This window comes from Leucoraja erinacea, chromosome 19 (assembly GCF_028641065.1).
Source record: "Leucoraja erinacea ecotype New England chromosome 19, Leri_hhj_1, whole genome shotgun sequence".
Taxonomy (NCBI): domain Eukaryota; kingdom Metazoa; phylum Chordata; class Chondrichthyes; order Rajiformes; family Rajidae; genus Leucoraja; species Leucoraja erinaceus.
Genome location: NC_073395.1, coordinates 3,401,332 through 3,426,960, shown reverse-complemented (window position 1 = coordinate 3,426,960; position 25,629 = coordinate 3,401,332). Strand labels below are relative to the sequence as shown.

Below are 25,629 nucleotides of genomic sequence, written 5' to 3'. Positions count from 1 at the left end.
CCAGTTCAAAGTCAAGTGTAATAGGTGGAGCAAAGGGGAAGATACAGAATGCAGAATCTAGTTCTCAGCATTGTAGCGCATCAGTTCCACAGACAAAGTCCAATGTCCACAATGGGGTAGAGGTGAATGGGACAGCACCCTAGCGTATGGAAGGACCGTTCAGAAGCCTGATAACAGAGGGGAAGAAGCTGTTCCTGAGTCTGGTGGTGCGCGCTTTCAAGCTTCTGTACCTCCTGCCCGACGAGTATGGGACAAGTGCACAAAAATGCTGGAGAAACTCAGCGGGTGCAGCAGCATCTATGGAGCGAAGGAAATAGGCAACGTTTCGGCCCGAAACCCTGAAGGAAATAGGCAACGTTTCGGGCCGAAACCCGGAAGGGTTTCGTCCCGAAACGTTGCCTATTTCCTTCGCTCCATAGATGCTGCCGCACCCGCTGAGTTTCTCCAGCATTTTTTGTGTACCTTCGATTTTCCAGCATCTGCAGTTCCTTCTTAAACACGAGTGTGGGACAAGTCTTTGTTTGTGTTGGCTGCTTATTCCAAAGCTCCACCAAGTGCAGAAGGAGTCAATGGAGAGCGGTTCAAAGGAATAGAAGGACCTTGGTTGTGCTGCTGAACAAGATAAGCTGTTGGCCAATGTGTCTGGGACACTGTGACTAAGCCACACATTGACAGAAGGGAGATCTTACTGAACTTGTGAAGAGGCAAGGGGGGAAGAATGTAATCCACCATCAGATGACCAAATGAACATTGGGGCTGGAATTCAATTCAATTCAACTTTAATGTCATCGCACAAATACAAGTATCAGTACAACGAAATGCAGTTTTGCGTCAGTCCGTAGTAGTTGTACATAAAGAAAACAAAAAAAAATAGAAAGAGGGAAGATACAGAATAATCAGGAAATACAGAATAATTAAACAAAGGGGACGGAGGGACTGGAGAAATCTATCGGCGGGACTCCGAGTTCAGCAATGTGATTGTGTTGTTGTAGAAGCTGTTCCTCATCCTACTAGTACGTGACCTGAGGCTCCTGTAACGCCTCCCTGATGGGAGGAGGGCAAACAGTCCATGGTTGGGGTGTGAGGGGTCTTTGATGATCTTCCCAGTATCTCAGTAAAATGAATAATTGAAGGTTTGTTTATGCTCTGAGCAAAATGTATTCCTGTCCTCTCAAAAATAATAATATGCCTGTCGTACTATTTTCCTACTTAGCAATTTCTCAAAGATTGGGATGTTGACTTTCCCCACAGCACCTGCGCTTAATGGGATTTTGAACCACCGATACACACAGCCGATTAATGTTTAAAGAGGCAGCTGTTGGAAATATTTTGCCTGGGTATAAATGCTGGTGTAAATGCCCCTCCTGCACTCAGTTAACTGGTGTGAACTCTTGGATCTGGAACAATGAGAGTGTTGAGTCTTTTGCTTCTCGTTGCTGGTGTCTATGGAGTGCCTTCAGGTACAGCAGATGCTTTGGTTAGACTTGGTGCTCCAGTCTCTGGCACTTCAGAGAGAGCAGTCGTCTGCATTCAAGATAGCACTGAGGAAGATTTTGGATGATCAGCCATGATCATATTGAATGGCTGTTTTTCCTGTGTTTTCCTGTGGATACTGAATGAAAACATAGAAAATAGGTGCAGGAGTAGGCCATTCGGTCCTTCGAGCTGGCTCGAAGGACCAAATGGCCTGCTCCTGCACCTATTTTCTATGTTTCTAATGCCCCTGTCGCACTTCAGAAACCTGACGGAAACGTCTGGAGACTTTGTGCCCCACCCAGGGTTTCCGTGCGGTTCCCGGAGGTTGCAGGTGGTTGCCAGAGGTTGCAGGTAGTGGAAGCAGGTAGGGAGACTGACAAAAACTTCCGGGAACCGCACGGAAACCTTGGGTGGGGCCCAAAGTCTCCAGAGGTTTCCGTTCAGGTTTCCTAAGTGGGACAGGGGCATTAGTGTGCTGGAGGAAGCGCTCCAAGGAATAGAGTTTAGGACTTTATTCCTTGGAGCGCAGGAGGGTGAGGAGCGATCGTCTAGAGGTTTACAAAATCATAAGAGGAATAGATCGGGTAAACGCACAGTGTCTTTTGCCCAGAGTAGGTGGGTCGAGAACGAGAGGACATAGGTTTTAAGGTGAGGGGAGAAAGATTTAATAGGAACCTGAAGGGCAACTTTGTTTACACAAAGGGTGGTGAGCATAGGATGTAGTTGAGGCAGGTACTATCGTAACGTTTAACAAACAGGTACATAGATGGGCTAGATTTAAAGGAATATGGGCCGAACACGGGCAGGTGGGACTAGTGTTGATGGGGCATGTTAGTCCACGTGGGCAAGTTGGGCCAAAGGGCCTGTTCCCATGCTGTACGACTATGACTCAGTAAGTGGCCAGGGAAACAGCAGTTTAACTAAACATTAAATGGAAGGGAGATCACTGTATTGTTCTGGCCATCACCATTACCTAAGTATTGTTGAGGTACAGTTTGATTTGTGATTGTGAACTGGTTGTGGGTTGGAGGTTGATTAGCTCCAAGCAGGAAGTTGGAACTTGGCTTGTTTGCTGGGAAGTGGAAAGAGAATTCCTAAGTTTATTTCACATGGGATACTTGAAGTTAATTGATTCCGGAGACATCATCTCGTTTAAAAAGTCCCTCCATAACTCTAGCCTCTGTGGCACAGATAGGGTAGGCAGTCAGATCCTTTCTCACAGTGTGGAAATATTAAGAACCTGAGGGCATAGGTTTAAGGCGAGAGGCAATATTTAAAAGAGATGGTAGACAAAAGTGCTGGAGAAACTCAGCGGGTGCAGCAGCATCTATGGAGCAAAGGAAATGGGCAACGTTTCGGGCCGAAACCCTTCTTCAGATTAAAAGAGATTTTTTTAACGCAGAAGGTGGTGGGTGCCTGGGACACGCTGCCAGGGGTGGTGGTGGAGGCAGATAAGATAGTGGCATTGTTTACGAGGCTTTTAGATGGGCACATGGATGTGCAGGAAATGGAGGGATACGGGTCACTAGCAGGCAGAGGTGATCAGTTTAACGTGTCGTCATGGTCGGCACAGATGTGGCCATTCTGTACTGTTCTATGTTCTACGTTTTATTGGACTCCAATGAATATATATATTGGGCGAGTCCAGAACCAGGGGCCACAGTCTTAGAATAAAGGGGAGGCCATTTAAAACTGAGGTGAGAAAAAACTTTTTCAGTTGTGAATTTGTGGAATTCCCTGCCACAGAGGGCAGTGGAGGCCAAGTCACTGGATGGATGTAAGAGAGAGTTAGGTAGAACTCGAGGGGCTAGTGAAGTCAAGGGATATGGGGAGAAGTCGGGCTCGGGTTATTGATTGGGGACGATCAGCCATGATCCAAATGAATGGCGGTGCTGGCACGAAGGGCCGAATGGCCTCCTTGCACCTATTTTCTATGTTTCTATAGTCTTGGAAGATCCACTCATAAGTCAGTCATCGGGCTTCACAGATGCAGCTTTAGTTTGAGTTAAGGAGACTTTAATTTAGCGAAACAATAATTGGATATGCGGTCCCTTAAACTGGAGGAACACAACAGGTAACCAAATTGTGCAGGAAGGATCTACAGAGCTGGTTTACATTGAAGATAGACGCAAAATGCTGGAGTAGCTCAGCGGGACAGGCAGCATCTCTGGAGAGAAGGAATGGGTGACGTTTCGGGCCGAGACCCTTCTTCAGCCTGACTTCACTGCAACTCTCACAATGACCCAATTTGCTTTTGGCACCATCTCCGAACTGCGATGATGTTATCTAAATTCAATTATGTTATCTTTTCCAGCACACAGACCTGTTGATCTTATGCTTCCCGGTAAGTCACAAGATGATCTATAACCTATCGTACATTAGTTGATAAAAAAAAATATGAGAGGCATGGACAGAGTAGACACTCAGAACCTTTTCCCTGGCTGTCAAATGTCAAAGCCTGCCGGCCCGCAGCCGCCTCAACGCTGTACGCACCGCCTCAACGGGCATACACAGCGTCTCGACACCAGACGCAGCGTCTTGACGCCGTACGTCACGCGCGAACTCCCCACGGACTTCACTCGAACTTCACGCCACTCACTCGACCTCCGCGCGGCCCCCGCTTCCGGTTTGGTCGCGCTTGCTGCATGCAGTCACATGCTGGTGGGACAGACCCTTAACAGGTCTGTACACAGACCACTGTAGAATCACAGTCGGAATAGAATGCAGAATTCCAATAAAGGTCAGCGTTGTCATCATCGATATTCCAAGTGTAGGTGCCGGAGAGCATTAATGCTTGATACATTTTTTCTCCCAACTCCATGGATACGAATCTCATTTGTAGCCTCGTGTAGGAAAGAACTGCAGATGCTGGTTTAAATCGAAGGTAGATACAAAATGCTGGAGTAGCTCAGCGGGACAGGCAGCATCTCTGGAGAGAAGGAATGGGTGACGTTTCGGGCCGAGACCCTTCTTCAGTCTGACTTCAGACTTTTCACTGCAACTTTCACAATGACCCAATTTGCTTTTGAAATCCGAACTGCGATGATGTTATCTAAATTCAATTATGTTATCTTTTCCAGCACACAGACCTGTTGATCATATGCTTCCCGGTAAGTCGCGAGATGATCTATAACCTATTGTACATTAGTTGATTAAAAAAATATGAGAGGCATGGACAGAGTAGACACTCAGAACCTTTTCTCTGGCTGTCAAATGTCAAAGCCTAGATGGCACAGATTTAAGGTGAGGGGGCAAAGTTTAAAGGAGATGTGCGGGGTATGTTTTTTTTTTTACACAGGGTGGTGGGTGCCTAGAATGCACTGCCAGGGGTGGTGGTGGAGGCTGATATGATAGTGGCATTTAAGGGACGTTTAGATAGGAACAAGGGAATGGAGGGATATGGATCACGTGCGGGCAGATACAATACAATACAATACAATACAAATTTATTATCATTTGAGCCCCAGTGAGACTCAAACGAAATGTTGTTTCCACAGCCATACAAACAAAGACACTGTCTTACAGACATACACATAATTAAATTCACACAAACATCCATCACAGTGAAGCCACTGTGATGGAAGGCAAGTCTTTTCTCTCCCCTGTTCTCCGTGTCTCTCCCGATGTCCAAGCCCCAGGCGGGCGATGATGAGTCCCACGGCCATTTTAGGCCGCGCGGGGCGATTTACGGCCCCGCTCCCGGTCTGAAAAGTCCAAGGTTGGAACCCCCACGGGCGATGGTGAGTCCCACGGCCATGAAGCCGTGCCGGGTGATATACTGTCCCGGTCCGGGTTGTTCCAACCCCGTGACACCGGCTGGAGAAGTCGCGTTGTGGGAGCTCCGGGAAGCGGTCTCTCTCTCTCCTCCCAGACCCGCGAGCTCCCGATGTCACAGTCCACCGGACCTGCGGCTGCGTTGCTGGAGCCTCCGAGCCCCAGGAGTCGAGTCGCAGCAGCGAGTCACCGCCGCTCCCCACGCTCCGAGGCCGGCCACCCCCGACGATGGTGAGTCCGCAGCTCCGCAGCTCCGCAGTCTCCCGAGCCCCCGGCTCGTTCAGGCTGGAGGCCGCTCCACGGTGCTAGGCCCCAACGACAGCCGAGACCCGACAGGGAAAAAGTCGGGTCTCCCGGACAGGGAAGAGATTTAAACAGTTTCCCCCTCCCCCCACATTTACACATTTAAAAATACTATTAAAAAACACCAAACACTACATTTAACTAGACAAAAAATAAAAAAAAGACAGACAGGCTGTAGGGGCCGCTGCAACGGGTGAGTCGCGCCGCCAACCAAGAAGAAGGAAGAGTTGGTCTTGACATCATGTTCGGCACAGACATTGTGGGCCGAAGGGCCTGTTTCTGTGCTGTACTGTTCTGTGTTCTACAACCAAAACAATGGCCCCTTCGTTGAAAATCAAACAAGTTGCAGAGGCTGGGAATCTAAAGTAAAAAACAAAAGATGCACGATGCGTTCAGCAGACCAGCGGTCCAATGAAGTGCCTTTCAGCTGCACAATCACCTCTGCTGCCTGACCCTCCGAGTGTTTCCAGCATTTTCTGTTTTTAACGGGCTATTATTTCCCCCAGTGTAACATTAGCGTAATATTTTCTTCGCACGGATACAGATTTTTTAATGAGTTGGTTTACGTAATGTGCAACTCTGAGACAAGATTGTTTGATTGTCGTATGTACTGAAACGGAACAGTGAAATTCTTACTTGCAGCTGCGTAAAGGGCCTGTCCACAGACTACTGTGGAACCATAGTTGAAATTGAGTGCAGAATTCCAATAATATTGTCATCATCAATATTCCAAGTGCCAGAGAGCATTAATGTTTGATACATTTTTTTCTCCCAACTCCATGGATACTAATCTCCTTTGTAGCCTTGTGATAGGAAAGAACTGCAGATGCTGGAAAAAAAAATCAAAAGTAGACACAAAATGCTGGAGTAACTCAGCGGGACGGGCAGCATCTTTGGAGAGAAGGAACGGGTGACGTTTCGGGACGAGACTCTTCTTCAGACTGAAGAGTCATCACCCTGTTCCTTCTCTCCAGAGATGCTGCCCGTCCCGCTGAGTTACTCCAGCATTTTGGGTCTATTGAACAGCACAGGAACAGGCCGTTCGGCCCACAATGTCCATGCGAACATGATGCCAAGTTAAATTAATCTTCCCTGCCTGCACGTGTTCCATATCCCTCCATTCCCTGCATATCCATGTGCCTATCTAAAAGCCTCTTAAATACCACTATCATATATGCCTCCACCACCACCCCTGGCTGTGTGTTCCAGGCACCCACCACCCTCTGTGTAAAAAAAAAACAAAAAAAACTTGCCCCACACATCTCCTTTAAAGTCTTCCCCCTCTCTGCTTAAAGCTATAAAGAACTTGCGTGCACTCTATGTAATAATTAGTGCATGTTGGAAAGATAATATTTCCTGTGTGAATCAGGGACATGGAGAACATTCCAAATCATAATGTCATGCACCATGCGTACAGCAGCCAAGTTTGCTGGCAATGCAGAGACAGATAGGAGTGCATGTTCGTGCAGAGAATACAGAAAGAGTGGGCAAAAACTCAGCAGGAGTGCAATGTGTGGTTATCCACCTTGGCAGGGTTGACAGGCTGGGGGGCAGTGTTAGCTGTGAGGAGGATGCTAGGAGACTGCAAGGTGACTTGGATAGGCTGGGTGAGTGGGCAAATGTTTGGCAGATGCAGTATAATGTGGGATAAATGTGAGGTTATCCATTTTGGTGGCAAAAACGGGAAAGCAGACTATTATCTAAATGGTGGCCGATTGGGAAAGGGGGAGATGCAGCGAGACCTGGGTGTCATGGTACACCAGTCATTGAAGGTAGGCATGCAGGTGCAGCAGGCAGTAAAGAAAGCGAATGGTATGTTAGCTTTCATTGCAAAAGGATTTGAGTATAGTAGCAGGGAGGTTCTACTGCAGTTGTACAGGGTCTTGGTTTAGACCACACCTGGAGTATTGCGTACAGTTTTGGCTCCAAATCTGAGGAAGGACATTATTGCCAGAGAGGGAGTGCAGAGACGGTTCACCAGACTGATTCCTGGGATGTCAGGATTGTCTTATGAAGAAAGACTGGATAGACTTGGTTTATACTCTCTAGAATTTAGGAGATTGAGGGAGGATCTTATAGAAACTTACAAAATTCTTAAGGGGTTGGACAGGCTAGATGCAGGAAGATTGTTCCCAATGTTAGGGAATTCCAGGACAAGGGGTCACAGCTTAAGGATAAGGGGGAAATCCTTTAAAACCGAGATGAGAAGAACTTTTTTCACACAGAGAGTGGTGAATCTCTGGAACTCTCTGCCGCAGAGGGTAGTCGAGGCCAGTTCATTGGCTATATTTAAGAGGGAGTTAGATGTAGCCCTTGTGGCTAAGGGGATCAGGGGGTATGGAAAGAAGGCAGGTACGGGATACTGAGTTGGATGATCAGCCATGATCATATTGAATGGCGGTGCAGGCTCGAAGGGCCGAATGGCCTCTACTCCTGCACCTAATTTCTATGTTTCTATGTTTCAATGCAGAGACAGATAGGAGTGCATGTTTGTGCAGAGAATACAGAAAGAGTGGGCAAAATCTCAGCAGGAGTGTAATGTGTGGTTATCCACCTTGGCAGGGTGGACAGAGAAGAAAAAAAAAGACTTGTGGGCTTGTCCCACTTACGTGATTTTTTAGGCGACTAGTCTGTGTCCCCTGTACGGTCGTGAGTCGTCTCCTCAGTCGCCCAAAGAGTTGTAGCGTCTTTCTGATCGCCGCTGGATTCTCAACATGTTGAAAATATTTCTGCGAAAGTGGCGACTGTGGATTTGACGCCAATCAGCGTAGCCTGACGCAGGTGTTGTCGTAGGTTGCCGCTGGTGCTGACTTCGGTGAATTCCATTCTCGTATCCGCCGGCAGTCGCCCAAAACATCGCCCAAGTGGGACGGACCCATAAGTTTAATTGGAGATGGACCAAAGGCTGTTGCTGTTGAAAAGGAGCTGGAGAACGTATGCATGAATTCAGAGAGCTAGCAAATTATCACCAAGGTTCAATGTTACACAGGTCCCACCTGCCAAGTTTGCTGGCAATGCAGAGACAGATAGGAGTGCATGTTCGTGCAGAGAATACAGAAAGAGTGGGCAAAAACTCAGCAGGAGTGTAATGTGTGATTATCCACCTTGGCAGGGTTGACAGGCTGGGGGGCAGTGTTAGCTGTGAGGAGGATGCTAGGAGGATCCTATCCGTGTACCTGTCCAAATGCCATAGGTTGAGACATGCAGCGCGGGAACAGGCCCTTTGGCCCATCGAGTCCGCACCTCGTACATTAACCCTATCCTGCTCACACTAGGGACAATTTATACCCAGCCAATTAGCCTATAAACCTGTACGTCTTTGGAGTGTGGAAGGAAACCGAAGATCTCGGAGAAAACCCACGCAGGTCACGGGGGGAGAATGTACAAACTCCGTGCAGACAGCGCCCAGTGTCGGGATCGAACCCGGGTCTCCTGCGCTGTGAGGCAGCAACTCTACCGCTGCCCCACCGTGCCGTGTTTAGATTGTATTGGATAGTTTTGCGTATCATTGGCTGGACCCGCCCCAGATAGATCCTTTATACTGAGAGCAGACAGATTCGTTATTTCATAACTTCTCGTTGCAGAATTTAGTCACCTGGCCCATCAAGTCTACTCCGCCGTTCAATCATGGCTGATCTATCTCTCCCTCTTAACCCCATTCTCCTGCCTTCTCCCCATAACCCCTGACACCCATGGCAATCAAGAATCTATCTGCAGTATCTCTGCCTTTAAATACATCCATTGACGTGGCCTCCGCAGCCTTCTGTGGCAATGAATTCCACAGATTCACCACCCTCTGACTGAAGAAATTCCTCCTCGTCTCCTTTAATTCTGAGGCTGTGGCCTCTGGTCCTAGACTCTCCCACTAGTGGAAACATCCACTTCACGCCTATACTATCCTCTCCTGCAAAGTCCAGCACCTGTGTCCTACAATCTGTCTCTTGAAAGACTGCTCCATTGGTATGTCTAGAAGATGCCTGTGCTCCAAGGTACACAAAAATGCTGGAGAAACTCAGCGGGTGCAGCAGCATCTATGGAGCGATGGAAATAGGCAACGTTTCGGGCCGAAACCCGGAAGGGTTTCGGCCCGAAACGTTGCCTATTTCCTTCGGGGTTTCGGCCCGAAACGTTGTCTATTTCCTTAAGGATTTCAGGCCCGAAACGTTGCCTATTTCCTTCAGGGTTTCGGCCCGAAACGTTGCCTATTTCCTTCAGGGTTTCGGCCCGAAACGTTGCCTATTTCCTTCGCTCCATAGATGCTGCTGCACCCGCTGAGTTTCTCCAGCACTTTTGTCTACCTTCGATTTTCCAGCATCTGCAGTCCCTTCTTAAACAACATGACTGTGCTCCGTTTCAGAAAACCGCTGGGTAAACGAGTTTGATGACAAGCTGTTGTACACTTGTCCCATATTTGAAACTATTTCTACAATTTCCAGGTAAGCGACTGAGAAAGTTGTCTGCGCCGTATTCTGGTGGTATTCTGGCGCGCGCAGCGATTGATTTCAGCACGTGTGGCGTGCAAATGTTTTCAGTGAAGAAAGCGAATGGTTTGTTAGCTTTCATAGCAAAAGGATTTGAGTATAGGAGCAGGGAGGTTCTACTGCAGTTGTACAGGGTCTTGGTGAGACCACACCTGGAGTATTGCGTACAGTTTTGGTCTGCAAATCTGAGGAAGGACATTATTGCCAGAGAGGGAGTGCAGAGAAGGTTCACCAGACTGATTCCTGGGATGTCAGGACTGTCTTATGAAGAAAGACTGCATAGACTTGGTTTATACTCTCTAGAATTTAGGAGATTGAGAGGGGATCTTATAGAAACTTACAAAATTCTTAAGGGGTTGGACAGGCTAGATGCAGGAAGATTGTTCCCGATGTTGGGGAAGTCCAGGACAAGGGGTCACAGCTTAAGGATAAGGGGGAAATGTTTTAAAACCGAGATGAGAAGAACTTTTTTCACACAGAGAGTGGTGAATCTCTGGAACTCTCTGCCGCTGAGGGTAGTTGAGGCCAGTTCATCTGAGTTGGATGATCAGCCATGATCATATTGAATGGCGGTGCAGGCTCGAAGGGCTGAATGGCCTACTCCTGCACCTAATTTCTATGTTTCTGTACGACATGGGTCAGCTGCAGACAAGGGCAGAGAAATGGTAGATGGAGTTTAATCTGAGCAAGCGTGAGGTGTGTGGGAAGGAACTACAGACGCTGGTTTTACACCAAAGGTAGATACAAAAAGCTGGCGTTACTCAGCGGGTCAGACAGCATCTCTGGAGAGAATGAATGGGTGACTTTTCGTGACGAGACCCTTCTGCGGACTCGGTGTTGTACAGTTGTACAGTTTGATAGCCACAGGGTAGAAGGATCTCCTGTGGCGTTCTGTGCTGCATCTTGGAGGAACCAGTCTGTTGCTGAAGGTGCTCCTCAGGTTGTCCAGTGTGTCGTGGAGGGGGTGAGCTGTAATGTCCAGGATGCTCCACATATAGAAACATAGAAAATAGGTGCAGGAGTAGGCCATTCGGCCCTTCGAGCCTGCACCGCCATTCAATATGATCACGGCTGATCATCCAACTCCGTATCCCGTACCTGCCTTCTCTCCATACCCCCTGATCCCTTTAGCCACAAGGGCCACATCTGACTCGCTCTTAAATATAGTCAATGAACTGTGGCCTCAACTACCTTCTGTGGCAGAGAATTCCACAGATTCACCACTCTCTGTGTAAAAAATGATTTTCTCATCTCGGTCCTAAAAGATTTCCCCCTTATCCTTAAACTGTGACCCCTTGTTCTGGAGGTGACATCCGCTGGGTTTCATCTGCACGGTTGTGGAAGACTGTCTTTGCGAGTGTGGGAGTACGTGAGTCAACACTTTGACTTTTACCTACTTTCCTTCTGCAGTTGTACAGAGCCCTAGTGAGACCACACCTGGAGTATTGTGCACAGTTTTGGTCCCCTAATTTGAGGAAGGACATTCTTGCTATTGAGGGAGCGCAGCGCAGGTTTACAAGGTTAATTCCAGGGATGGCGGGACTGTCGTATGCTGAGAGAGTGGAGCAGCTGGGCTTGTACACTCTGGGGTTTAGAAGGATGAGAGGGGATCTCATTGAAACATATAAGATTGTTAAGGGCTTGGACACTCTAGAGGCAGGAAACATGTTCCTGAATGTTGGGGGAGTCCAGAACCAGGGGCCACACACAGTTTAAGAATAAGGAGTAAGCCATTTAGAACGGAGACGAGGAAACACTTTTTCTCACAGAGAGTGGTGAGTCTGTGGAATTCTCTGCCTCACGGGGTGGTGTTGCCAAGACCAGAGGGTGTGAGCTATGGGATGGGGGGGTGGTTGAGTAGGCTGGGTCTCTATTCATGAAGTATGCAGGAGGATGAGAGGGTAATCTTATAGAGGTGTCTAGATATTTTACCTTATTCAGCTTAAGAATAAGGAGTAAGCCATTTAGAACGGACACTTTTTCTCACAGAGAGTGGTGAGTCTGTGGAATTCTCTGCCTCAGAGGGCGGTGGAGGCAGGTTCTCTGGATGCTTTCAAGAGAGAGCTAGATAGGGTTCTTAAAAATAGTAGAGTCAGGGGATATGGGGAGAAGGCAGGAACGGGGTACTGATTAATATTAATAATAAATTTTATTAATGGGCGCCTTTCAAGAGTCTCAAGGACACCTGATTGGGAATGATCAGCTATCAGTCATTGAGGCTACTCCTGCACCTATTGTCTATTGTCTATTGATTATACATACTCTTGTCAATTGACAGACCTACACTCAGCTTGCAGGAGTCGCGGAGACTGACCTTGCCTCTCGTGTGTTGTGTTGCAGTCAGCATCATAGCTACTACGAGGATCGCATGTGGGATTTCAAGTGCCAGACGACGTTCACTGAGCAACCCTCCTGTATCTGGAGCAACTATGTGAACAACTTCGATGAGGAATTCACCTTCACCTGCCCGTTTGACTCGGTCATCAGTGGCATGGAGTCCGACCACGTGAACAAGCACGAGGACCGGAGGTACTGGGGCAGCCAATGTTACCTGAGCCAATTCGCCCACAGTCCTGGGGGATGGGAACCGCAGATGCTGGTTTCAACCCAAGACAGACACAAAATGCTGGAGCAACTCAGCGGGACGGGCAGCGTCTCTGGAGAGAAGGAACGGATGAAGTCTGAAGAAGGATCTCGACCCGAAACGTCACGCATTCCTTCTCTCCAGAGACGCTGCCTGTCCCGCTGAGTTGCTCCAGCATTCTGTGTCTATCTAATTAATGACTTATTCTGATAACCTTATTTTGTCATTAGCTGCATTTTCCTAAAGCTCTCCACTGAGCTTATGGTGTCCACTCCATAGGGAGTTTAGGAGGGGGGAACTCACCAAATAGTGAAAGGCCTGGATAGAGTGGATGTGGAGAGGGTGTTTCCACTAGTCATAAGGTCATAAGGGATAGGAGTAGCATTAGGCCATTCGGCCCCATCAAGTCTATTCCGTCATTCAATCATGGCTGATCTATCTATCTCCCTCCTAACACCATTCTCCTGCCTTCTTCTCATAACATCTGACACCCGCACTATTCAAGAATCTATCTATCTCTGCCTTCAAAATATCCACTGACTTGGCCTCCACAGCCACCTGTGGCAACGAATCCCACAGATTCACCAGCCTCTGGCTAAAGAGAGTTCTCCTCATCTCCTCCTTGCCGGAGATGCGATTGTTTTCTGGATTGTATCTCTGGTCGTTCTGCGGCCTAACATCATGGAGCTGGCGGCCTTGCTCGAGACTGACTTTGAGCCCCACCGCGGGATTCATGGACTTACCATTGGAGCCTGCGATCCCTTGCCTGGGATCGACGCTCCAACTGTGGCCTGCGGATTTCACCATCGAGGAGCTCGCTGTATCGGGTACAGACTGGTGTCTGGAAGCTCCAATAATCAGGAGGTTGGACCAACCCCGACCCGGGGTCCGATCACCCGGTGCGGGGGTGCTGACATCCCCCCTGATGTGGGAGCTTGATCACCCCGATGCTGCTCTATATCTTATCCCATTGATGGTATCCACATTCCCCGCTAAACTAACGTCCTTGCACTAAAGGTTATTCCCTTTATCATGTATCTGTACACTGTGGACGGCTCGATTGTAATCATGTATATTTTTTCCGCTGACTGGTTAGCGCGCAACAAAAGCTTTTCACTGTACCTCGGTACACTGGACAGTAAACTAAACTGAACTGTTATGTCTTAAAAGCTTGTGTCAGTCACCGCTGCTGTGGTATATTTTGTCAGATGGAAGTTTTACTGCTGCCGTGTGAATAAGGTGTGTAACACCACGTGTTTCTGGACCGACTACCTCAACCTCTTTGACCAGTACTTCAGCTGGCAGCTCCCTGCGTCCACGTACCTCGTCGGTGCCTCCAGCTACCACGACAACTACCGCGAGTGAGTAACAAGCTGCAGGCTAACCCTTCGACCTTGCTTCACTGGCAGGCAGGCAGGCAGGCGGGCTGCAGGGTCCACCCTGGTTATTGTGCTCCTCTTTATAATGGATGTGGGTTATAGTGGACAGGTCTACCGGCCTTCACCGCCAGGCTGGGCTGCTGAGTCACCCCCAACCCGCACCCGCAACCCCCCCCCCCCCCCCCCCCCCCACCCCCCCCACACACTCCCCCCACCCCCCCCCCCCCCTCCCCACCCCACACACCCCCCACGCCCCGCCCCCACCCCCCCACCACCCCCACCCCGAACACCCCCACCCCCATGACCCGCAACCCCCCCCCCACACAAGCCCCACCCCACCCCATTCACACCCCCCCCCACACACACACATGCCCACACCCCACCACCCCACCCACAACCCCCCCCCATCCCCACCCCCCCCCCCCCCCCAACCCCCAGCCCCACCCCGCAACCCACCCGCACCCCAACGCCCCGCACCGCACTATCATCGGTTCGTGAGTTGGACGGGGCGCCGGACTTTGTGCGCGACGTCGCGCGGCCCAGGGCCAGAACTCCTCAGCTGGCCCCGCCGGCTGGGCTTTGTGTGCAGTCCAGCACCCGAGGCCAACCCATCGTTCACCCAGACACGGCCCAGTCGGTCGACAAATTGCCGTCGGGAATCTGTCCCTTATTTTGACCTCTGTGCCTTATTTGGGAGCGGGAAAGTTGGTGGCCCTAGGTACATGGACAGGAAAAGGTTCGAGGGATTATGGGCCAAACGCTGGCAGATGAGACTAGTTTAACTGGGGCATCTGTGTTGGCGTGTACGTTGGGCCATGGGACCTGTCTCCGTGCTGGATGCACGTATTTTCATCCAAATGATGTTCTGCCATTTTATCTTGTCATTCTCTTGTCTTCCCCCGCTGCTAGGGACCGCCGTTGGAAGTACCAGTATTGTGAGCAGCAGGCATGCTGAGCTGGTGTGGGACAGGCAGAGAAATGGTCACTTGTTTTCAGACCCGTTCTCTCACTCGACCCGTTCTCATCATCGACTTGGAAATTTTCATCCAAAAAATTAAAGTATTAGACTGCAGAAATATTGGTGGGCTCTGGATCACTTTCACGTGCGAGCAAGTTAAGTCCCACGGGCATGCGACCTGTATGCGGCAAGCGCGACCTAACGTGGTCGCTTGAGCCTTGCGGCCTCACGGGCCGGTCCCACTTCGATCGCCGGAGCAGTATGGAGTTGTGCGGAGCTGGTCCCGACATCGCGCGGGGCTCCGAAAAACTGACCGTGTTCAAAAATTACGCGCGGCAAGGGCCTGCCGGCCCGTAGCCGCCTCGACGCCGTGTCACTCACTCAACCTCCGCGCGGCTCCCGCTTCTGGTTTGGTCGCGCTTGCCGCATGCAGGTCGCATGCCCGTGGGTCGCGCTTGCCGCATGCAGGTCGCATGCCCGTGGGACAGGCCCTTGACCTTGGTTAAAGCAGGTTGGATTGGCATCACTCTCTGCATTACAGGCAGCAGCAGAATGATTCAGTTCAAGTGCCACGGTTTGGGGCACCACTATAGACAATAGGTGCAGGAGTAGGCCATTTGGCCCTTCGAGCCAGCACCGCCATTCAATGTGATCGTGGCTGATCATCACCAATCAGCACCCCGTTCCTGCCTTCTCCCCATATCCCCTGACTCCGCTATTTTTAAGAGCCCTATCTAGCTCTCTCTTGAAAACATCCAGAGAACCGGCCTCCACCGCCCTCTGAGGCAGGGAATTCCCCTGACTCACCACTCTCTGTGAGAAAAAGTGTTTCCTCGTCTCCGTTCTAAATGGCTTACTCCTTATTCTTAAACTGTGTGGCCCCTGGTTCGGACTCCCCCCAACATCGGGAACATGTTTCCTGCCTCTAGTGTGTCCAAGCCCTTCAATGTGGGGAAGAAACTGAAGATCTCGGAGAAAACCCACGCAGATCACGGGGAGAACGTACAAACTCCGTACAGACAGCGCCCTTGGTCGGGATCGAACCCGGGTCTCTGAGGCAGCAGCTCTACAGCTGCGCCACCCATCTAATTGTATAATCAGAACGTTATAATTGATAGACCATCACACTTTCTGAGTTTCATCATTTAAGACGTTTACCTTCATCACATAACAATTATTAAACAAAGTGGGAGATCAAATAATCGCACAGTACGCTGAGTCACAAATAAATCAATTAAGATTCAGAGGGGATTAATCAAACGCTATTCAATGCATTTGATTATTTATTGACCCTCGATTGTTCAAAACCAGTCACTATGAAAAACTTACCTTCATTGAACAATGAAGACAACAGCCAGGGCTACATGTGCCAAAACTCACCAACCGCCAAGGACAATGTGAACTTAAACACTCTCATTCATGCAAAGTTGAGTTTTCAGGATAATATTGGGTCTCGAGTATATATTCCACTCCCTTCAACCTTGGCTCCATATAATATTGCTTCATTAATCGTTCCTCTTGAAGTAGGGTCAGGTAGGGTCAGTTAGGGCATGTCGTTGTGACAGATTTGTTGCAATAAACAGCATCGTATCTTGAAGCTCTGGGTCACGGCATGCTTTACCACTTGCTCATATCAGTGCCATGCAGAGATTATGAACAGCACACTGGCAATGAAAATGTGGCTGTGAAGTTTAGACCGCAGAGGCTGAAACCACGTTACTCAATCTCAAGATTTCTACTGAAGAGGGAGGGGGGTGAAGGGCCTGTCCCTGTGCTGTTGCATGTGGAGTTCTCCGCCACAGAAGGCAGTGGAGGACAATTCACTGGATGTTTTCAAGAGAGAGTTAGACTTAGCTCGTAGGGCTGGGGAGAAGGCAGGAACGGGGTACTGATTTTAAATGATCAGCCATGATCATATTGAATGCTCGAAGGGCCGAATGACCTACTCCTGCACCTATTTGCTATGTTTTCATTCTTTCTATGTTCAATAAGACAATAGAATTGCTTAATACACACCTAGAGTAAATAAGTTTAGTTCATTGTCACGTCCAGTGAATAATAGCTTTTGTTGCGTGCTAACTAGTCAGCGGGAAAGACAGTACATGTTTACAATCAAACAATTCACTGTGTACAGATACATGATAAGGGAATAATGTTTCAATTTAACTAAAAATAATTAAATTGCAAAATGGATTTAGGAGCAGACTCAGGCTGGATATATTAAAAGATTAGATCAAGATTACAGTTAACTAATCTTTTAATATATGCTAGATAATTATACCACAAGTAGAGAGCGTGGTAAAGAAGGCAAATGCTCCGGGCTTTGATCTTAAGAGTCAGGAAACCATTTTGGGCCTTTATTGGACTTTGGTCGGGCCACATTTGAGTAGAAGAGTCGGGAAGTCATGATTCAGCCCGATAAGACTTTGGTTAGTCCACATGCAGTTCTGATCACCTCGTAGGTCGGGGGATAGGATGGAGTCGAGGTATGTGGGAATCATTTCCGTAGGACAGGAGCAGGCAGAAACAATGGGCCTGCCGGGGCAGTTGTGTTTGTGGATTTTGGGGAGAAGGTTAAAAACGGGCTGTGCGAGGGTGATGAAATCAGTAGGGGTTTGAGACCATAGATCCTACAGTGGAGCAAGATAGACCACTGCTGCTAACTGCAACGGGCTGACGTGTAGTACGCAACGGAGTGGAATGTGAGCCTTTTTTTCATCCATTTCAGTAACCGGACCGGACCCGACCCGCAGTGTAATCAACATTGCGGGGGAACAGTTTGTGTTAATAAATTATAATTCTGAAAATGAGGAGAAGATTTTTACCAAATAACTTTTATTTTTACGAGGATGTTTCCGTAACCGGCTTCCGTCTACGCACCAGTATCTTTGCTCCGCTACGGGATCTTTGGTGCGGAGGCGGAAGCCGGTTACGGAAATGGGGCCGAAAATGAATCCGTGAATCTGCCCATGACCGCACTGCGTCTATTTCGTCGAGTGGACTATCTTGCTCGCTGTAGGGTCTTTGTTTGAGATAGTGGCCTGGTGCTCATCCGTGTGATCATGGTCGAAGGATAAGTAGGAGGAGGTGTCCAAGAGTTGTGGCCTAATTGAGGTCAGCGCGCCAGACTACCACGGCACCTCCCTTGTCGGCGGGTTTGATTATCATGTCAGGGTTGCTGCAGAGTGCGTGGGGGGGCAGTAACGTTCAGAGGGGGTGAGGTTGGAGTGGACAAGGTGAGTGGAAAAGTTGATGTCACGCCAGCAGTTAGAAATAACGAGGTCTAGAGAGGGGAGAAGGCTAACAGAAGCCCGGTAGAAATATATTTAATGATGAGAGGCATCGATCGACAGTCAGAACCTTCTTCCCCCAGGGTGGAATAGAGGACACAGCGTTAAGGGGAGAGGGCAAACTTTAAAGGAGATGTGCAGGGGAAAGATCTTTTTTACAGAGGGGGGTGGGTGCCTGGAACACCAGAGGAGGTCGATGAGGCAGGGACTATCCCAATGTTTAAGGAACAGTTAAACAGGGACATGAAGAAGGGTTTCGGGCCGAAACGTTGCCTATTTCCTTTGCTCCATAGATGATGCTGCACCCGCTGAGTTTCTCCAGCATTTTTGTGTACCTTCGATTTTCCAGCATCTGCAGTTCCTTCTTAAATACATGGATAGGACAGGTTTGGAGGGATATGGACCAAACGCAGGCAGGTGGGACGAGTGTAGCTGGGACATGTTGGCCGGTGTGGGCAAGTTGGGCCGAAGGGCCTGTTTCTACACTGTATCACTCTATGACTAGTGTAGCTGGGACATGTTGGTCGGTGTGGGCAAGTTGGGCCGAAGGGCCTGTTTCTACACTGTATCACTCTGTGAGGATCTCTTCTGCTCTCTCCCCACACTTTCTCTAGATGCCTGTAGGTGGCGACCTCACTCTCTGACACACAGTGCCAAGGGACAATATAACTGACCATGTTAATGCAGTCCAGGCATCGGAATAATTCACCCACTTCTAATCTCGTTGGCAGAGGTTAGGAATTAGTCATTCCAGGCATTGCATTCGTCAAATTAAAATGCAGTTACTTCATTGGTTTTATGACTTTAGTTGACCTTTATAATACGAGACAGACACAAAATATTTCAGTTTGGTTTATTGTCACGTGTACCGAGGTACAGCAAAAGGCTTTTGCAGGGTGCTAACCAGTCAGCGGAAAGGCAATACATGATTAAGCCATGATCAGGAGTAAGCCATTTAGAGCGGAGACAAGGAAACACTTTTTCTCACAGAGATTGGTGAGTCTGTGGAATTCTCTGCCTCGGAGGGCGGTGGAGGCTGGTTCTCTGGATGCTTTCAAGAGAGAGCTAGATAGGGCTCTTAAATATAGCGGAGTTCGGGGATATGGGGAGAAGGCCGGAACGGGGTACTGATTGGGGATGATCAGACATGATCACATTGAATGGCGGTGCTGGCTCGAAGGGCCGAATGGCCTCTACTCCCCTGTACCTATTGTCTATTGATTACAATCGACTCATTTAGTGTACAGACACATGATAAAGGAATAGCAGGTACACAAAAAAGCTGGAGAAACTCAGCGGGTGCAGCAGCATCTATGGAGCGAAGGAAATAGGCAACGTTTCGGGCCGAAACCCTTCTTCAGACTGGGAGTTTCTCCAGCTTTTTTGTGTACCTTCGATTCTCCAGCATCTGCAGTTCCTTCTTAAACACTGATAAAGGACAAGCGTTTAGTGCAAGGTAAAGCCAGCAAAGTCTGATCAAGGATAGTACAAGGTAGACAAAAATGCTGTCGAAACTCAGCGGGTGAGGAGGCATTTATGGAGCGAAGGAATAGGTGACGTTTCAGGTCGAGACCCTTCTTCAGTCCAAGGGTCACCAATGAGGTAGATAGTAGTTCAGCACTGCTCTCTGGTTGTGGTAGGATGGTTCAGTTGCCTGATAACAGCTGGGAAGAAACTGTCCCTGAATCTGGAGGTGTGCGTTCGTTTTCACACTTCTGTTCCTTTTGCCCCGATGGGAGAGGGGAGAAGAGGGAGTGGCCGGGGTGCGACTGGTCCTTGATGATGCTGCTGGCCTTGCCGAGGCAGCGTGAGGTGTAGATGGAGTCGATGGGAGGGAGGTTGGTTGGTGTGTGATGGTTGGGGCTGCGTCCACTCTCAATTCGCTGCAATTTCTTGTGGTCGTGGGTGGAGCTGTTCCCAAACCTGTTCGTGTTGCGGGATGAGAAAACATTTTGATTTCATTCGTGACTTGGACACTCCCTACACTCTTGCAGAAATATTACAGAACCCAATTAATCTACAATGCTTAAGAGGGAACTGCAGATGCTGGTGAATCGAAGGTTACACAAAAAAGCTGGAGAAACTCAGCGGGTGCAGCAGCATCTGAAGAAGGGTTTCGGCCCGAAACGTTGCCTATTTCCTTCGCTCCATAGATGCTGCTGCACCCGCTGAGTTTCTCCAGCTTTTTTGTGTAACCTAATCTACAATGCTGTTTAAGAAGGAACTGCAGTTGTTGGAAAATCGAAGGTAGACAAAAACGCTGGAGAAACTCAGCGGGGTGCAGCAGCATCTATGGAGCGAAGGAAATAGGTAACGTTTCGGGCCAAAACCCTGAAGGAAATAGGCAACGTTTCGGGCCGAAACCCTTCCGGGTTTCGGCCCGAAACGTTGCCTATTTCCTTCGCTCCATAGATGCTGCTGCCTTCTTCAGACTAGAATGCAAGCTCTCACAGGCAGAACGTGCAAACTCAGAGTCAGGTCAGGAAAGGAGGTGAGAGGGGGGATTTATTTCGTCAGAGGGTGGTGAATCTGTGGGATTCTTTGCCACAGACGGCTGTGGAGGCCACAAGTCAGTGGATGTTTTTAAGGCGGAGATACTCAAGTCAAGTCAAGTGAGTTTATTGTCATGTGTCCCAGATGGGACAATTAAGTTCTTGCTTTCCCTTCTTGATTCTAGATTAGTGCGGGTGTCAGGGGTTACGGGGAGAAGGCAGGAGAATGGGGTTGGGAGGGAGAGATAGATCAGCCACGATTGAATGGTGGAGTAGACTTGATGGGCCGAATGGCCTGATTCTACTTATATCACTTATAGAAGTTATGACCTTCTGAGTCGTGCATGATCGATCCCCAGCTGTTATGCCAAAGCACCAGAGAGCCTCAGCCACGCGCTCTCCACAAATTCCTCCAAACCCTTTAGGGTCAGCAGGTAAAGTTCATAAATGTAGGCCATTCAGCCCAACACGTCTACTCCGCCATTCAATCATGGCTGATCTATCTTTTCCCTCTCAACCCCATTCTCCTGCCTTCTCCCCATAACCCCCGACACACGTACTAATCAATAATCCGTCAATTGGTGCTTTAAAAATACCCACTGACGTGGCCTCCACAGCCGTCTGTGGCAATGAACTCCACAGATTCACCACCCTCTGACTAAAGAAATTCCTCCTCATCTCCTTTCTATTCTGAAGCTGTGACCTCTGGTCCTAGACTCTCCCACTAGTGTGGAAACATCCTCTCCACGTTCACTCTATCCAGGCTTTTCGCCATTCAGTGCCTGAAAGCGCTAGAGATCCGGATCTTGGGTGCTGTCTGTGTGGAGTTTGCACGATCAAAACAGTCTGCATGTTTGAAAAGGAGTGGGGACTCGAAAAGCTGACGATCCAATCTCTCCTGGTGGTGTTCAAGAAGGAACTGCAGATGCTGGAAAATCGAAGGTGGACAAAAATGCTGGAGAAACTCAGCGGGTGCAGCAGCATCTACGGAGCGAAGGAAATAGGCAACGTTTCAGAGACCAGGGATCCAGGTTCAATCCCGACTACGGGTGCTGTCTGTACGGAGTTTGCACGTTCTCCCCGTGACCTGCGTGGGTTTCCTCCGGGTGTTCCGGTTTCCTCCCACACTCTAAAGACGTGCAAATTTGTAGGTTAATTGGCTTTGGGGAAAAAATGGTAAATTGTCCCTAGTGTGTTATTGTGCGGGGATCGCTGGTCGGCACGGACTGGGTGGGCCGAATGGCCTGTTTCCATGTCATATTTCTAATCTATGGTGAGGTGATGGGGGGGGGGTTAAGGACTGGAGGCTTCAGAATGAAGAACGAGGCTGGAACGACAATACAGGTGTTTCCAAAGTCAGGAAAGTGATTTTCCAGACTGCAGGCATTGGACAAAGCAGGATATAATGTCAGCCTGAACTAGTCCTGATACCTGCCGTGGGTAACTCTGGTTTACACAACAAATACTCTCGGGATAGGCAGCTCGGAGTGGTCAGATTCTTGTTCAAAGGGAGTCAATAAATAGTTTTGCCCTGCATGGCAGACTTGTTACTGATAAGAAGTGTCTCGACCCGAAAAGTCACCCATTCCTTCTCTCCAGAGATGCTGCCTGTCCCGCTGAGTTACTCCAGCATTTTCTGCTTATCTTTGATGTAAACCAGCATCTGCAGTTCCTTCTTTATACACAAAGGGCGGTGGGTGTATGGAACAAGCTGCCAGAGGAGGTAGTTGAGGCTGAGACTAACCCAATGTTTAAGAAACAGTTAGACAGATACACAGATAAGACAGGGGGAGACTAAGCGGAGGTTGGGCGATCGTTTCGCCGAACACCTCCGCTCAGTCCGCAATAACCAACCTGAACTCCCGGTGGCTCAGCACTTCAACTCCCCCTCCCATTCCCAATCCGACCTCTCTGTCCTGGGTCTCCTCCATTGCCAGAGTGAGCAACAGCGGAAATTGGAGGAACAGCACCTCATATTCCGCCTGGGTTGCTTGCGTCCTGATGGCATGAACGTTGAATTCTCCCAATTTTGCTAGCCCTTGCTGTCTCCTCCCCTTCCTTAACCCTCAAGCTGTCTCCTCCCATCCCCCCGCCCTCGGGCTCCTCCTCCTCCCTTTTTCCTTCCTTCTCCCCCCCCACCCCTCCCATCAGTCTGAAGAAGGGTTTCGGCCCGAAACGTTGCCTATTTCCTTCGCTCCATAGATGCTGCTGCACCTGCTGAGTTTCTCCAGCAATTTTGTGTACCACAGATAAGACGGGTTTGGAGGGATATGGTACAAATGCAGGCAGGTGGGACTGGTGTAGCTGGGACACTGGTGGCCGGTGTGGGCAAGTTGGGCTGAAGGGCCTGTTTCCACACTGTTATCACTCTGTGACTTAAAAAAATATTGACGAGAAGATTTAATCAGAACTTGAAGAACCTGAAGATTTATTCGGAACCTGACGGGCAACATTTACTACCAGAGGGTAACAGGTGTAGACACACAGTAGTTGAGGCAGATAATAATAACAACACAAAAGATATTTGGGTGGATACAGGAATTGCAGAGGTTTGGAGGTACATGGGCCAAACGTGGGCAGGTGGGACTATCATAGAAGGGGCGTGTTGGCCGGTGTGGGCAAGTTGGGCTGAAGGGCCTGTTTCCACACTGTCTGACTCTAAAACAGAAACATGCACAAGACCAGAGAGCACCATGGAAATGTAGTTAACAACACATCTCCGTGTGGTTTCACATCAAGAGACAGCCAGCCCGTGCCGCCCAAATAATTGAGGCTGTTTACCTGAACGTGCTCCGTTTGATAATGGCCCCAGGGGTGTAAGTAACGAGCCTCGGCTGAATGCACGCCGCTGGTGCTCAGCAACAGTCCGTTCAGCTGCGCTGAAACCATGTCGGAAGCTAGAGGCCGAGAGGTCGGAAATGGGCTCTGGTTGGTTTGGCTTCCCACTGGGACGGGTGCCAACCTGCAGTGTTCAAGAAGGAACTGCAGATGCTGGAAAATAGAAGGTAGACAAAAATGCTGGAGGAACTCAGCGGGTGCAGCAGCATCTATGGAGCGAAGGAAATAGGCAACGTTTCGGGCCGAAAACCCTGAAGGAAATGGGCAACGTTTCGGGCCGAAACCCGGAAGGAAATAGGCAACGTTTCGGGCCGAAATCCCTGAAGGAAATAGGCAATGTTTTGGTCTGAAATCCGGAAGGAAATAGGCAACGTTTCGGTCCGAAACCTGGAAGGAAATAGGCAACGTTTCGGTCCGAAATCCGGAAGGAAATAGGCAACGTTTCGGGCCGAAACCCTTCCGGGTTTCGGCCCGAAACGTTGCCTATTTCCTTCGCTCCATAGATGCTGCTGCACCTGCTGAGTTTCTCCAGTTTTTTGTGTCTATCTGCGGTATAAACCAGTATCTGCAGTGCCAAGCCGGTCAAAATTAGGTTGCCCGGCGGCACTTTGGGTGGTCATGGGCACCCGGGCAACCACTAATTTCGAGCCCTGGACTCGCCCCATGGGCCTCCCAGTGGACGGCGGTGAAACCAGGTGGCAAGGCCTGTCTGGGCTGAAGGAGCCTCAGCGGCGGCGGTGGTGGGAGCCTCAGGGAATGAGACTGCGTTTGTTTGTTTGTTCCAGTGAAGGCGCTGTGCACACTCGCTTGTGTTGTTCCATTTGTTTTCACTTTTAATTTCAAGTCTTTGTTTACCTCGTTGTGTGCTGTGACTGTCCCCAGAACAATGTCCCTCCGTGGATGAATAAAGTTTTACCGTATATCGTTTCGAGATACAGCATGGAAACTGGCCCTTCGGCCCGACGAGTCTGTGCCGACCAACAATCACCTTATGGGGAGGGTTTGCTGCAGTATTATCTGAACTGATTGGATCGCACACGCAAAACCCAGCTTTTCACTGTACCTCGGTACACGTGACATTTATAGACCTAAATCAGCGACACAGCGGGTAGAGCTGCTGCCTCACGGCGCCAGAGACCCGGGTTCGATCCTGATTACGGATGCTGTCTGTACGGAGTTTGCACGTTCTCCCCGTGGCCTGCGTGGGTTTTCTCCAAGATCTCCCGTTTCTTCCCACGCTCCAAAGGCGTGCAGGTCAATGGGTTAATTGGTATAAAATGTAATATTGTCCCTAGTGTGTGTAGGATAGTGTAATAGCCCTGTCCCACTGTACAAGTTCATTCCAAGAGCTCTCCCGAGTTTAAAACAAATCAAAAATAGAAACGTAGAAAATAGGTGCAGGAGTAGGCCATTCGGCCCTTCGAACCTGCACCGCCATTCAATATGATCATGGCTTATCGTCCAACTCAGTATCCTGTACCTGCCTTCTCTCCATACCCCCTGATCCCTTTAGCCCCAAGGGCCACATCTAACTCCCTCTTAAATATAGCCAATGAACTGTGGCCTCAACTGCCTTCTGTGGCAGAGAATTCCAGAGATTCACCACTCTCTGTGTGAAAAATGTTTTTCTCATCTCGGTCCTTAAGGATTTCCCCTCTAAACTCGTGGTAAGCACGGAGAATGAATGTAGCGGGTACGTCGGAGCTCGGGGACGTCTCTTAGCGCTAACGGCAGGTACTCGGGAAGACTCGCTAACGGCAGGTAAGCACGGGAAGACTGGTGAAGATTTTTCAACATGATGAAAAATGTCCACGAGAGCCCCGAGTACCGACGAGTGGCCATTACCGTAAATCTCCGAGTTCGAATCAGGGCAAACTGGGGAGAACTCTTGGAATGAACTCGTACCGTGGGACAGGGGTTTAAGTGTGCGGGGATCGCTGGTCAGTGCGGACTCGGTGAGCCGAATGGCCTGTTACCCTGCTGTATCTCAAAGCTAAACTAAATTAAATGTATTGCATGCTATTCATTCGGAGCTGAATGTCAAAAACAAAATA

The 25,629-nt window shown here is 49.3% G+C and overlaps 1 protein-coding gene across 1 annotated transcript; it reads left to right on the top strand.

The window, feature by feature from the left end:
• Nucleotides 1-1,367: 1,367 nt before the first annotated feature.
• On the top strand, nucleotides 1,368-15,104 carry LOC129706108 (hemagglutinin/amebocyte aggregation factor-like). Its single transcript, XM_055650095.1, has 7 exons — nucleotides 1,368-1,460; nucleotides 3,791-3,820; nucleotides 4,557-4,586; nucleotides 9,911-9,989; nucleotides 12,375-12,563; nucleotides 13,827-13,979; nucleotides 14,907-15,104. Exons 1-7 carry the CDS (start codon nucleotides 1,406-1,408, stop codon nucleotides 14,950-14,952), a joined length of 582 nt encoding a protein of 193 aa, XP_055506070.1. The 5' UTR covers nucleotides 1,368-1,405; the 3' UTR covers nucleotides 14,953-15,104.
• The last annotated feature ends 10,525 nt before the right edge of the window (nucleotides 15,105-25,629 follow it).

Bases quoted from the DNA above. Each gene is read 5' to 3' on its own strand.
- LOC129706108 (XM_055650095.1), top strand. From the start codon at position 1,406: ATGAGAGTGTTGAGTCTTTTGCTTCTCGTTGCTGGTGTCTATGGAGTG. The intron at 3,821-4,556 runs GTAAGTCACAAG...TATCTTTTCCAG, and splicing joins TGTTGATCTTATGCTTCCCG to CACACAGACCTGTTGATCAT. The intron at 9,990-12,374 runs GTAAGCGACTGA...GTTGTGTTGCAG, and splicing joins ACTATTTCTACAATTTCCAG to TCAGCATCATAGCTACTACG.